The sequence below is a fragment of the Chrysoperla carnea genome, chromosome 1 (assembly GCF_905475395.1).
Source record: "Chrysoperla carnea chromosome 1, inChrCarn1.1, whole genome shotgun sequence".
Taxonomy (NCBI): Eukaryota; Metazoa; Arthropoda; class Insecta; order Neuroptera; family Chrysopidae; genus Chrysoperla; species Chrysoperla carnea.
This window is the reverse complement of record NC_058337.1, coordinates 29842739-29858202: the sequence shown is the minus strand read 5'-3', so window position 1 is coordinate 29858202 and position 15464 is coordinate 29842739. Positions and strand designations below refer to the sequence as shown.

General features: G+C 29.9%; 1 protein-coding gene across 1 annotated transcript; it reads left to right on the top strand.

Moving 5' to 3' along the window:
* The first annotated feature begins 989 nt into the window (after nucleotides 1–989).
* On the top strand, nucleotides 990–14302 carry LOC123297725 (aminopeptidase N-like). Its single transcript, XM_044879488.1, has 12 exons — nucleotides 990–1439; nucleotides 3188–4137; nucleotides 4837–5154; nucleotides 5479–5810; nucleotides 6594–6675; nucleotides 6743–7024; nucleotides 7141–7555; nucleotides 10773–10966; nucleotides 11956–12273; nucleotides 12971–13049; nucleotides 13106–13258; nucleotides 13961–14302. The coding sequence occupies exons 1-12, from the start codon at nucleotides 1053–1055 to the stop codon at nucleotides 14192–14194; spliced, it is 3744 nt and encodes a 1247-aa protein (XP_044735423.1). The 5' UTR covers nucleotides 990–1052; the 3' UTR covers nucleotides 14195–14302.
* The last annotated feature ends 1162 nt before the right edge of the window (nucleotides 14303–15464 follow it).

Here is a 15464-nt window from a genome sequence, read left to right as displayed (position 1 = left end):
GGATGAAAATCTTAAAAATCGCGTATTTTTCAAATTTTACGAATTTTTTATTCGAAAACTTGAGGATTTAGAGAAGAATGTATTCAAACATTTTTTGCTAATTTTGACCCCAATTATTTGATAAAAAATTTTCTGAAGCAAATCGGTCAATATTATTTATTTGTTTAAAAAAAAAAAGTTTAAACAATATCCTACCGGGTTACCCACCGGCAACCCTTCACTTTTACGTTCAGGAGCATTTTTTAAACGGAATCCTTCGAAAATTATGCATGCTCAATGATGGATTTCTAAGGTTTTTTAACCGACTTCAAACAAAAAAGAAGGAGGTTCTCAATTCGACTGTATTTTTTTTTATGTTTGTTATCTAAGAACTTTCCACTGGGTGAATCGATTGTGATGATTCTATTTTCTATTTGAAAGCTGATACTTTCCGTGTGGTCCCATTTCAATTTGGTCCAGTTCTGACGATGACATCCATGAGAAAACCATATAAGTCTTAAATTTGCATAAAGTATGTGCGGGACAAATGGACGAATAACTCAATATCACGCCGACCGATTTCGATGATTCTTTTTTTAGTGACAACTTAGTTAGTGTACTTCATACTCAGTAAAAAACACAAAATAAAAAAACCCACTTCAAAAGAAAAACTATTCCAAATCAAATTAATATGCACTAAAAAGTAAAAAAATAACGATAATATAATGAAGTTACACTTATTGTTATTTTTTGGAGTCGGTGTCAGCCAAGTTGTAATGTACCAAATTGTTCTGTCGCAGTTGTTTCCTTGGCTGACACGGACTTTTGGCTGACAGTTTTTCTATTGAAGTCGGTTTTTTTTTTGTTAAATTTTTTTTATTATTCAATTAAACTCAAAATATCATAGGCAATACGATATTTATTTGAAAGAATAATCAGTTGTTTTTTTGGCATTCATTTCTAAGGAGATATATAGATGTCAATATAAAAATGTTTTTTTAACAGTTTTATATATTTTCCAATCCATTTCATACCTTTTGGTATGATTTTATGGTTGATTTTTTTTAAGCAAAATGGATGATGAAGGATTATTTGACGATGTATCAACAAAAATAGCAACAAGCACTGTGCAAAAATCGATATTTTGTCAGACACAAAATAAATTAACACAAGAGCCAAAAATTGATGACAAATTTATTACTCAACAAAGTCAGCAACCAATTTTTGCCCAACCAACAACGCAACCAATATTACCATTATACCGGCCAATTCAACCACCAATTGAAGAATCATCTGGCGATAAGGAAACAGGATTGACAGAGAAAATGGTGGACGCAGCAGTTGTAGATGTTTTTTCGAGTGTGGTACCGTCATCAAATCAATCATCATCTGACAAATTAAACAAGCGTGCAGCTTTAGGAACAAAAATACTTCATGCGCCACTCTCTTTATTTCATCAGGTAACTCTTAATATTCGGAATATTAGAAAAATATAATATTCAGATATTATCACAGTAAGATATTATTTTTTGCCAAATTTGAAATTAAAGCATGACAAAAGTTATACTATAATATCACAATTTCAATGAAACTTGGTTTAAATTTGTTAATTTATCGCGCTGAATTATGGAGTAACGAAGCCCGAAACAGTTTTTATATTAGTCCCGCCACAAAATAAAGAAAATATATATGAAACTTACACTTACAACGGCGTATAAAAAGTATAATTAAGCATAAAACTAGTAGGTTGCCGCCCTCACTGAATCAGTTTACTAAAAAATTCCCAATAGCATAAAAACTATCTTATTCGCAAAGATAGCTAAAACCTGAACCAACACTCCGACTTGAAAACAAAATGTTAATTGAAAAATGTAATTAGGTACTTTTCAATTCATTTTTTGAAATAAACCATTAGAACGCAATAGTAATACAAATCTCCTGCATGCCATTTCTTAAAAAAGAGCCGTTTTTATATATAATTTTTCTCAGATATGAATATTTCAGGTCTATCGTTATGAAACTGCATGCAAAGTTAGCAGCCGGGTGTTAGATAATCATAAATCATTTTACTACTAATAGGGTCATTTACAAAAAAAAATTGAGTGTATCTAAGCTGAGCGTTTATCTAATGTGAAATCCGAAGTTTCAGCTATATCCAATTATGTGAAGTTGAAACGTTAATTGTTGAAATACCCTGTATAAAAAGTGTTGAATGTCACTTATTGCATTATTTTTAATATAATATTTAGTTTAACAAAACCAATACAATTATGATGACTTTTCCATCGCCAGTTGTTTTGGTTTTCGAAAATTTCGAAAATTTTCGAACGTATTTTCTAGAGTTTTCACAAGACCACTAGTTGATACCACCTGTAAATTTTCAACTCTATCTTTTATAGTTTTGAAGAAAATGATCACCAAAGCTTTGTTCTAATTTTCATCTTCACGAGTAAACAATGATGTTTACGAAAAAATGTTTTAAACCAAAGTTATATATTTTTGTATACGAAACATTCATTTTTGTTCTATCCCTAACGCTTTACAAGTTGATTTTGACGGACCAAAGACCCAATTGACCTATGTTGCTCATTTACGAACTCACTCCCATTTTACATCTTGAGAATGCTATTCAAATTTCAGCTTGATATATCTTTTCGGTTTTGAGTTATTGTGTTTACGGCCGAACGGGCGAATGGACAAACGAAAATAGATTAATTAGATGATTTTATGAACACCTTTTTAAATTTTGGTTCGTCTCATCAATAATTCTAAGCATTACAAACTTGGTCCGTTGGATCCATTTTGTAAACCTTTAGAAATAGAATAAAAGTTTAAATGTAAAAAATGTCCCTTATAAAAAAATAAATAACTTTTTCGAAACATTTTTTTGTAAATATCATTGTTTTTCCACGAGGACGCAAATTAGGGAAAAATTTGGTGTCTATTTTTTCCAAAACTATAAAAGATAGAAAGTTGAAAATTGCTAGTTGACTTCAATTTGTAAGTCTAGTATAGTAAAAGATTTTGAAAAAGGAAGGAAAAAAAAAATTTCGACAAATATAACAAATAGCGGTCGCCTTAAATGGGTCGATTCAGCGTCTCATAAGAGTCATATAAAATCACCCTTTTAACCTAGTGCTATTCTACTTTATTGTGTTTTTTCTAGATTTAAAATCTATAATGAAATTCTTTAAATTTTGTTTTCCAGAAAACTAGAAAGGATAATCCAAATAAAAATGTCAGGCAAACAAATCAATTGCAGCAGACAAATCTAACTGGACAATACAATATCAGTACATCACCAATATCAACAATACAAGATAATAAAATTGATAATCGTTTTCGTCAAGCTGCTGGGGCAAATAATCAAACACGTTCAATGCGAACAGTAACATTATCCACTCAAGATTATTTTTGGGTCCGTAAATCTACTGGTATTTTAATATTAATTTTATTATTATTAACTGCAGCTTGCATTGGATTTCTTGTATATTATTTTTCAATGTGTGAAGAACCAAGAAATAAATGTAAAACAAATAAAACTTTAGATTTATTCGAACACGATAAATCATTATCAGATTATTTATTAGCAGCCGAATCACATGAAATACGTAACAATACAAATATACAATATTTAAATTCACTAATATTTCCAACTCAATATTTTGTTTATCTAATAATCGATCCGGCGAGATTTGAGTATGAAGTTAAAGTCAATGTTATTATGTATATAAATGTTATAACAAATGAAATACATATACATGGTGCAAATTATTTAAATCCTGAAATCATATTTGTTGGACCTGACAATGATCTTTATAATTTAAAATCAACATCATTTGATCCAAGTACGGAATTATTGAATCTAACTTTGAATCGTTCAACAACAGTTGGTGAATATAATTTAACGTTACGCTATAATGGTACCATAAAAACGGAAATTGGTGGTTTGTTTCGTATATCGTATAGGGCCGAAGATAATACAACGAAATGGATAACAATGGCATCGTTTAAACCAAATTTTGCACATACATTGTTTCCATGTTTTGATGAACCATTTTATAAAGCATCATTTACTGTACACCTTGGTTATGGTGGCAATAATACGTTTTCATTATCGAATATGGGCAAATCACCAGTTAGAAAAGGAGATGTTGAGTGAGTATTTTTCTGTAATATGAATTTTGTATAAGCATCGGACTCTACACGTTGCTCTAAAGTTAAGACCCCATTTTAAAGTAGATTAATTTCTTATAAAGGAAATAGCAACAGCTGGCTAAACCTGGAAGGATATATGTTATCGTTTTAAGCTCTCTGGTGGAAAAAAAATTTTAAAATTTTAAAAACATTGAATTTTTGAAAAAATTTGAGTCTTAAAAACTTTGAAAGTCTTAGGAACTCTGAATTTCTCAACGTTTTTGGGCTGTCTAATCAGAATTATTCAGACTTATTAAGTCTGAATTAGACAGTCCAAAAATGTTGAGAGTTTATTCAGAGTTCCTAAGAGTTTTAAACATTTATTAAGACTTATTCTAAAAAATTTTTTAAACTTTCGGAAGACAAGCAGCACAATAATTTTAGAGGTGTATTTTAGACGCCATGAGCAGCAGGGTAACTAAAATGTCTTAATAAGAATGCTTAGAGATACAACTAAACAATTTTACTCGGTATCTATCCAGTTTTTCTTATTCCATTACATCCAACGTTGTTAGAAATAGGATTTCTTATATTGCATCGAATGAAAAAAAAAGATCTTCAGATTTTCTTCGTCGATATAATAATTAAAGTACATTTTTTTCACGTAAATTATTTGTATCACCATTTTAATTTAAATATATAAAATTAATTTTTTTACAGAAATTTCCCACAATACGAAGATTACTATTGGGATGAGTATATAGCAACCCCATTATCACCAACAATGTCAATAGGATTTGTCTTAGTACCAGATGTTGAAGATTTTCAATTTGAAAAAAAACCTGGTAGTTATATACAAATTATTTGCCGTAAAAAAATGGTTGATTTAATGGTTTTTGCGTCCGAAACAATTGACGATATAATGCGATATTATGAATTATATTTTAATGGTATATACGCATTAGACAAATTAGATGTATTTGCAGTACCAAATTTAGTTAAGGAAGGTGTTGGGTCATGGGGTTTAATTATGTTAACGTAAGTATATACATATACATTCTTAGTTAAAAAGCATCAGATAATGTTTTGTAAACAAATTAGACTGAGATTAAGAATGTATTATTAAAGAACTAATTTGTGATAATTAATTTCTTTTCGACCATATTTCGGCCTCGTGATTAATGCTATTCAATTTTGCGTCTCAAAAACATACAATTCACCACTTAATTCCAGAGTCATAACGATACGGGACCACTTATAGTTGCTAATAGGTTATGTCCGATTTTTTCAATGTTCAGATTGTACTGAACTACCCTGCCACTGTAGTTTCAGAATTGAAATAATTCTCCTTTTCTATTATAGCGAAAGTCAGGTAACATACAATAACAAAGACGCTGGAAAACTATTATTTCCAATAGAACAAGAAAAAGATGTTATATTAAATTTAGCACAGAAATTAATAGAACAATGGTTTGGTTTCGATGTAACTATGACTTCATGGTCAGAAAATTGGTTGTATGAAGGTTTTGCAATTTTCATGAAATATAAAACTTTAAAACGTTTACGTCCAACGTGGAATGCGTTTGGATATTTTATTGTTGAAACCATGCAGCCTATATTGTTTATGGAATCATTAATTCCACATACAAAAGTTTTGAATGACACTGACATATATTTACCATCTCCACAAAAAGGTAACTTTTTCTAAAGCCAATAATACTATGAATTTCTAAAGCGAATAATACTCTATGCCCAATAATACTAAATAAGACTCATTCCTTCATATTCGGAAAGCAATGTAAGTATTTCGGTTTCTTTGAATTCAAATTATTTTTTTTTTTTAAATTTTATAACAAAAGAATACTCAAGTTAAATAGATTCGGTTCTTTTATTTTTCTTATATTCAGACGGTGGATATCTCGTTTTGTAAAATGATGAACGGACAGGGCCGGACAACGGCCTATGCCAACAATCCCATAGCGTAGGGGCAGCTAGTGAAATGAATCGGCACTTTTTTAATCAAAGTGTTATTGTATGAGGCTCCAGGTAGGTTAGCTCTGATTAGGTTATATTGGCTGTCCACGTGGGGCACACTTAGGCCATAGGGCCCATTATGATACCATTGTGTTTTACAAACTTTCCGCTGATAATTTATCAGCTCCTCAACTATTTTTAGAGGCTGAGTACACCATCTTCATGCTTATACCATGCACAGGAGTGAACTTTTTTCGGCTCCACCCCTTCCCCCCGCCCGTTGAGTGAGGGGAGCCGGAAAAAGCTAAGCCCACTCTTGCGAACAACTTAATTTTTCTACTAAGTTATAAAATTTTCTTATTAACATTTTCTAATTTTTTAAGAAAACAATGGATATTACAAACCTCATTTTCCATAATTTTCTCAAATACAAAATGTCTTAGTTTCGCCTAACCCTAAACGAAGCTTTAATATTTTGTTAAAACCTGACTTAATAATTTTAGGAGCAGTAATGTTACGTATGATTGAACAAATGATTTCCCCAAAAGTATTTGATTTGGGCATCATGAATTTAATGCGTGAAAAGTAAGTATTTACACCAAGTTATACTTAGCTGAAAATAAACTATAGTAGAATATGTTAAAATTTTTAGAAAATTACAAACAGCTAGTTTTCGAGATATTTGTAATTTTTTGACATTGACTGCTCGAACAGAGAATGCTCTAAGTGATGATATGGAAATATGTGATGTCTTAAGTGATTATGTTACAAAACGTGGCTATCCCATATTAAAAATGGATCGAAATTATGTAACAAATGAAGCCATACTTACACAAGATCAATTCAAATTATCCACCTCTATGGAAGAACTCTATCCAAAATCTGAAACAGATGATCTGACAGGACATGGTGAAGAGGGTGGAGGAAAATATTGGTATTGTTAAACGTTTTAATTTCAATTATAGCTTTCTCTATTAAGGATTATTACTAATTTGTAAATATGAATTTTTCATTTTTAAACATTATATTTTAAATGTATTGTTTTATTAGGACCATTCCTATAAGCATAGTTAAAAGAGGTTGTGCCAGTACTGAATCTCAACCAAAAAGTTGGATGCCAAAACAAAAAACTCACAAACTTGGATTTATACCAGCAAATGATTGGGTTTTATTAAATTTACAAGGCAGTGGTTTTTATCGTGTGAATTACGATCAACGTAATTGGCGTTTGATTGGAGAACAATTATTTAAGGATTATAACGAAATTGATGAAATAAATCGTGCAAAAATTATTGATGATCTATTTAATTTGGCACGTGCGTCAAAAGTTAGTTATTCATTAGCGTTGGATACAGTTAGTTATTTACGTTTAGAAACTGAATATGTTCCATGGCTAACTGCTTTTAATAATTTGGTTTATATAGATATGATGTTAATAACAACACCTGAATATGATTACTTTAAGGTTTGTGTAACTTAACTTAATTTTCTTCAACTTATAAATATAGCACTCCGCCAAGAAAAAATGTTATAAGTATGGTATATGCCAGCTGATTATTTTTAGAATCGTTTGTATACAATAAATCTACTCGACATTGTAAACGCTTTCATTATCGTAAGTTTATAAACTAATCATGTTTAACAGTTAAATTGTAATTTTGTATCTGATGAATTGCACGCTTACTGATTGAATAAGTCGTCGCAATGAGTGTAATGATAATATACACGCTAATATTTACTTTCCGATTTATAATCCGATAACATATATATTCTCAATCGATCCCAATAAATAAATTAATAAATTATCTATTCGTTTCGTTGAAGAATTCCATTTAATTTTCCTTAATCTGATTAACTTACCAAGGTATTCGCCAATTAAAAATGGAAAAATTCTGAAAAGCACAATACGTATGAATGATTCAAATTGCTTTTAATTATATACCAATCACCACATTTTTGTGCTTTTTGCATTTTATGTAATTTCAGCTAAATATTCTTTAATTTCTTCGGTTGTTTTTATCGCGTCAGCATTGCACAGATTTCATAGATATTATGGCTGCGTTCCAATATACACTGACGTTGAGCACTGTTCAGTGCTCTTACTGGAGATAATTCGTTCCGATATAGACAACCAGTACACACACTGCCGCAGTAATGACGACAAAGAAATTAATGACGTCATGAAACGTCATGAATCACCGCCATTTTTGTGCTGCACACACTGGCGTTTTAGAAGTTAGGTATTCTCAGTGCTTTGGTCACGTCATCAAATTCAAATAACGCCAGTTTTATAATATTTCACCTCAATTATTAATATAAATAAATTATTCATCATAATTATAAAATTGTCGTTTGCCAACGTTGTCAAATAACGAGGTAACATTATACTGATTTGCGTTCCGTGTTAACCAGTAGCCAGTTTAGCTAACTAAAAAGGAACGGCTTCGCAGTATACTGAATGTCATTTCTTACAGTGGTCTCAGTGTATATCGGAGCATACACTTTATCTATACAGATTGTGTATGTACGTAATTAGCCTTTTTCCACTGAAGATTCAAAAAGATCCGCTAGATGGAAAGGTTACATATAAAGGGATCCGCACTAGGTGGGGTACATATTAAAGCCTGTGACGTTTCCGTATTGATGAATGGTAAATAATCAGGTGGTCTAAATTGAAACTACTGATAAAGCGGTCCACTTCCTGTTTAATAGTACAAAATTTTTATCGCCAGTTGGCGCGATTTATCTTATTTGAATGTTTTAATTGACCTTAAAAAATAGTAAGTACAAGTATTGCTATCTGGTAGTCGAAATTGCAACTACTGAATTCGGGTCTTGCTTCTGATTTTAATCAGTACGAATTATTATCGCCAGTTGGCGAGTTGCAACTCCCAGTTATCAATAACAGAATTTAAATACTCTTCAGCATATCTTTGCTTTTTTTGAAAATCTAAATATTACATTTTGTCTGTGGATTTAAATTCTGTCATACGGAAACGGAAAAGGTTTTTTTAATTTGAAATTCAGAAAAAGAATATGTGAAGTAAAACTATCTTTGAAAAAGTCGGAAAATATCAAATTAATTATCAATCAATCATTTTAATGACAGAAAATGTTAATAGATTGAGACTCTCTTTTGGAAGAAATAATCTCCAAGAAGTAAAGTAATAGTAAAACTTTTTCTGAGATTCACAGAATTAATCAATAAAATTTTAAACATTTCCAGAGTTACTATTATATTGAATACTATATAAACCAAGTGAAAACAAACAATTGACTGAGTTAATTGTTGAAATACCATGTATAGACAGTGTTGATTACTCTGTCACATCACACATACATACATGTCACACATATATAACTGATATTGCCATAACATACATACTATACAATTTGCGCTGTCGCGGGTAAACAGTGATGTTTATCCGCGAAACGAAAAAATGGTTCAAACACGTTTATTTTTTATAAGGAACATTTTTTACATTTAAACTTTTGTTCTATCTCTAACGGTTTACAAGATGGGTCCTACCCAAGACACTTTTAACGTCTTGAACACGCTGTAAAAATTTCAACTTCGTAATGACAGACGGACAGTCGACAGACAACCGGAAATGGGCTACTTTGATGATTTTATGAATACCTATACCAAAATTTTGTTCATAGCATCAATATTTTTAAGCGTTTCAAACTTGGGATTAAACTTAACTTACTGTGTTTATTTCATATACACATGGCATAGAGATGGGTTAAAAAATTTGTTATTCTGACATATTTACTACCTCCGGCGAAAAACCGTTTGAAAGGTACATATATATACATATATATAAATATACATATAAAACCTTGCAAATGGTTTTCCGTCAGAGGTAATAATTATGTTAGGATATTTATAATGTACATACATACCTATATATTTATACATAATGTCGACATTTCTCTTGTGCGAATGACCTTATATTTAACATAAAAATGAATTATTAAGTACATTAAGGTCCATAATTTCGAAAATGCACCCACGCTAAACTATGCTCAAAGTTTAGCAAAACAGTTTAGCTTGCGTACATTTTCGAAATTATGGTTCTTAATGTACTTAATAACTCATTTTTATATTAAATATAAGGTCATTCGCGCAAGAGAAACGTTGACATCAATTGTAAATATATATTCGAATATACCGATATGGAATGTCTCAGTAATATACTGATAAATATTAATTTTTTTTTATAATGGTATTCAATATGTTAGAAGTAACATCTGCAGTAATTAATATTTCGCTAATCAACTCTGAAAATCTCAGAAAAAGTCCTACCCTTACGTTATTATCATAAATACTTAACTAATATATCATAAAATCTCTGATTAATTCTGAAAAAATCTTCTTGGAGAATATTTCTTACGAAAGAGTCTCAATCTATTACCATTTTCTGTCATAAAATGATTGATTAATAATTTATTTGATATTTTCAGACTTTTCCAAAGATGTAGTTCACTTATTCTTTTTCTGAATTTTAAATTAAATATTATGACTTCCAGAACTGATTTATTTCCACAAGGGCACTTAAATCAAACGCTACCTCTTAATTCTCATTGGATTCTAAACTTCCGGTTCTATGATCACAAAAAGGATCTTCTTTGAAAAAAAAAACTTTCCCACCAATTTAAATGTTTATAAATATTTTCAGGACTTTGTGCTTATTCTCATATCCCAAATATACGAACAAGTTGGTTTACAAGGCGCTGCCAACGAACCACCGTATATTACAAAATTGCGCAATCTAATTGTGAAATGGGCATGCTATTTGAATGATAAAAAATGTACTGATTATTCAACGAAAATATTCAAACGCTATATGGGTTCAAACACAGGAGAGATGACGTATGTACACACATGTAACTATTTTGATCGTAATAGAAAAACCAACAAATAGTCAATTTCCCTTATACATTTTACTAAAGAAGTTTCACTTTAGATATGAAGTGTAGAGTAAAATGATATCATCTCTATGGCTATTTGAGTAATAAAGTATCCACAAAATAGCATTAAGGTAGTTCCTCCGCGACAGTCCAGTCAAAAAGTTTTGGACTAATACTATCATTTAGCGCATTAACTGTGCTATGACTACTATGACTATACCATATATTATTTTCACAAGACTGTAGTTCCTCACTACTGTATCTCCTATACGTATAAACACACACACTATGATATATACCTTTACCATTAGTCTTTATATCCTCTCCACAAAAAATCATCGCTAAAACGAGTTATTTATTTAAGTTTTTTATCGAAACTATATGGTAAATAATTTTTATTTTTTTTATATATTTTCTAAATATAGTATTCTACATTATATTAGTTTTTCATAGAGATGGTGAACGTCATTCATTGATAAATAAATATAATATTTGTAAATTTGTGTATTTTTATACGCTTCTCCCATGTACACGTACAAATTGCGTCACTTTTAATTGCTAATATCTCATGTATGACATGGTAAATCATCTTCTAATTTTAACAGCATGTGTATTATGAATTAAATATTTTATATTCTGAGTTTTGAGAAATTCTTGAAATATCACTTTCGTGTAGGTACTACCTTAAACAAACTTCCTATAATAGAGCTTGTGTAGCAAAATGGTGTTTGATTTGGAATTCTCTATCCTTCTCTAATAATTTTGTTTAGTTATCTAACCTACTCTTATAACTTTTGCTACAGCAGTGCCATCCTTATTTAATGCTTTACGACGGATACTTTTTATAATAAATACAGATGTGATTCTCCTTTTACTCTACACTTCATAACTTTAGATATTTTAGTTCATCTATGAAAGATTGGATCTCAATAATTGGTTTTCTATTTCTAGAATAAATGTTGAAACCAAATTTATTGTATACTGTACAGCAGTACGTTTGGGTACATACACTGAATGGAACTTTTTATGGAAACAATATTTGAGTACTGATAATCAATTTGAAAAAGAAGTAATACTTAGAGCGTTAGCATGTTCTCGTGATCCATGGATTATAAATCTATATCTGTGGCGTATTATATCACCAATTGATGACGATTTTATTCAACCATATCTCTATACATTGGTTGTAGAACAATTATCCTTAAATCCTGTTGCAGCTAAAGCAACTTTAGACTTGGTAATGAAAAATTATAAAATGTTCGGCAAACAGTAAGTATTGATGAATTTGTAAATATTGCCTATACATATAAAACATTAAAAAATAACTTCTGGGTACCATTCGTTTACTATTTTCAACAATTGCCAAATACAATTGCATTATTAGAAGCAAATTCAAAAGTCATTTTCTTCTCATTAGTGAAATTTTGCGTTTGTGTAGTATTTGGACAAATAATATTAATTATTGTGACAAAAGTGGTTACATTATTGTATTATATTTACTTTATTTCAATAATAAGTTTACTTAGGACCCGTAAACATTTTGTCAACTTTTTAAAACAAGGGCAAACATTTGGGAGGTAGATGTCAAAACTACATGGTACAACTTTTCCCATACAAAAAGCAAGGGCTTCACGAGCTTAAAATTAATGGTATTGTTTGGGACGACATTTAAATAAAGATAATGCGCGTCTCTCGTTGTCCAACAATCTGAAAATTCTAATTTTGGTGGTGACAGATGACGAAAGCCAAAGCCACCTCCTATCAAAATTGATATTGTCAGAAATCGCTAGCCTTCAAGCTATTTTAAAGAAGACAATATACATGTTTTGAATTAAATCAAACAAGTAAGATCTTTCGCCCACCGATGCAACTGCAATCTAACTTATTTGTAGCGGTTGAACGAAAATTCTTAAGTAGGTATATGTTAAACCATTTTAATTTTAGAAACTATGCTTAATTTGTTTAGGTCTCGTCAAAATAAAATATTAATGGATATGATGAAAAGTGTATCGCTCTATGTTCATAATCCGAGAGATATTAAACAGGTAGAAAGAAAAATAAAACTCACATCTTAGCAATACTAAAATATTTCTGTAATTAGATTAAGCAATGGATGCGAAACATTTCAATGGAAATGACTCATGTAGATCGAGATTTAATTGATCATTTATTTGCTGGTATGGATAATAATGTTTTCTTTATGGATGCCTTCCGTTGGCAAGTGGTCACATGGTTAAGAAGCTACATAACCACGGTATTTAAAATAAATAATTTTTAATACTTTGGGAATATAATCGATAATAAGAGTTATTAGAAATTATAATCATTAATACTAAATTAATACTTAAATTAATACTTTACTCTTGCTATCTTGGGAAGTTGTTTGATATATGGCTGTGGCGATTTTTGATGTAAAATTTTATTTCGATAATTAATGCACTGATGATGTACTTATAGTTGGAATTGTGGTATCAGTATGGAAAACACAGGATAGTAATAATAAAAACAATACGCGGATATGACAGCATGATACGCTCTAATACTTACCTATATAATGGGAATTTTAAGGTTCGGATAACAGAGGAACATTTAAAAAAATAACCAAAGGCAACTTGGGATATCAGTTGTATTGCAATTAATCTATACATATAAAGTTTAAACGAATTTCGCTATCTGCGTTTATCCCAATTAGAATTTCATAAATTGTGTAAATAAAAAATCTAAAGTTCTAATAAATACATATTTTTAGATATAAAAATACAATTATATAGGTACGTCTACATGAGGTTAAACCGGGTGCATACTTGGTAGTACCAACTTGGGGATGCAAAAATTTCGGACTTGCCATCTATAGACACGTATGAAGCCGAACCAGTCCCTAATATTTTATACATTGATAATAAATATTTTCCTTATTAAGTTTTTTATAATATAAACAATATATAATTGTTGATAGATGAAACAAGATGTATCATTAAAGAAAAATCGAATGCTGAAGCATCCTGCAGTTATTACTACTCGAAAGTCAGAGATAGAAGATACTACTCGAAAATCAGAGATAGAAGATACTACCCGAAAGTCAGAGATAGAAGATAAAACATTAAAAAAGGATAATATTTCCATAGATAACATTACTACTTCTACTGACAAAATATTTGATCCTATCAATCCATATTTACGCGAAGAGTAATTCAACCATCAAGGCCATCAATATGTCAGTTTTCATTATGTCCATTCAAATTCAAAGATTTGTTAGTTGCAGGTTTGTGTTAAAATAGTATAAATAAATTTGAGTAATGTGCGCATATCAATTTTTTAATTCATTTTTCAAATATCTGTAAATAAAAAGTAAGAGTGCTTGTTGCTTGTTTAATTTTGTATCAAAATATAAAAGAAGTATAAAAGTGAAATTATAATTATAATTTTCATTAAAATAAAATTATCTTTTACACTTATCTGGTTGTTATTATTACTTATCCAATTTATTAGACAAGGAAATGTTATTTGAGTGTATTTTGAAAAAGACCTGCTGCTTTCTATATCGACTAATGCATCAACCTTCCGATTTCCGAAAGTAATAATTGTATTAAATAACATTATTATTTATTAAATATCACCAAATATAAAGGTTCGATTTTTTTTAATCGTCCAAACATAAATTTTAATATGGCTTTTTGGAAACCGGAAAATACCAAAATAATATAACGTTAAATTGTTTACGGTGCGAAGTGATGATTTCTAAAGGAGGGGACAGAACCAAAGTCAACACATAAACCATTTCTTTGCTAAGTTAAATGCTGGCTGTTTCGACAAACATTGATAAACCTAAATGAGCTTATGAGCTTATATTTAGGACTAACTGAGTCATTGTTTTTTTCTCTTGGAAGTTCTTATTATTGGATGGTTCATACTTTTGATACCTATTATGTTCTGTGTTGTGGTATCACAATTACGTTCCTCCATCTCACAAATATTTATTAAAAAAATACGTTTTTTTTTTTATCCATATGATACTTATGCTACGCAAAGTGGCAGCAAGCAATTGACGAATATCCATTCTTTTATTATTCTAACAGAATAAAAGGGAGTAGAGCAGTTATTAAAGTGTACAAGATATGCGAAAAGAGATTTCAATAAAGTTTTTTTTTACTCTAAGCACAATACTTTTACTTTTCAGTAAAGCAAAATCTTATTGTATTTAATTCACACCAAAGGTTAAAATTAATAGATATTGTAAGAATTAAAATAAATAACTTTATTCTTTTTTAAATAATAGTACATTTGCATAAAAATATTGGCACACTTCAACTAAGTATAAAGGCACACGTCAGCTAAATACAACTCCCAAAAGTTTTAAAGAAACATATTGTAAAGTTACAAAGTTATTGATTGGAAAATTAAACCATAAATAAGGTTTATCTTTAAGGTTGACAGTACACTGTTGACAATACGGACAACAA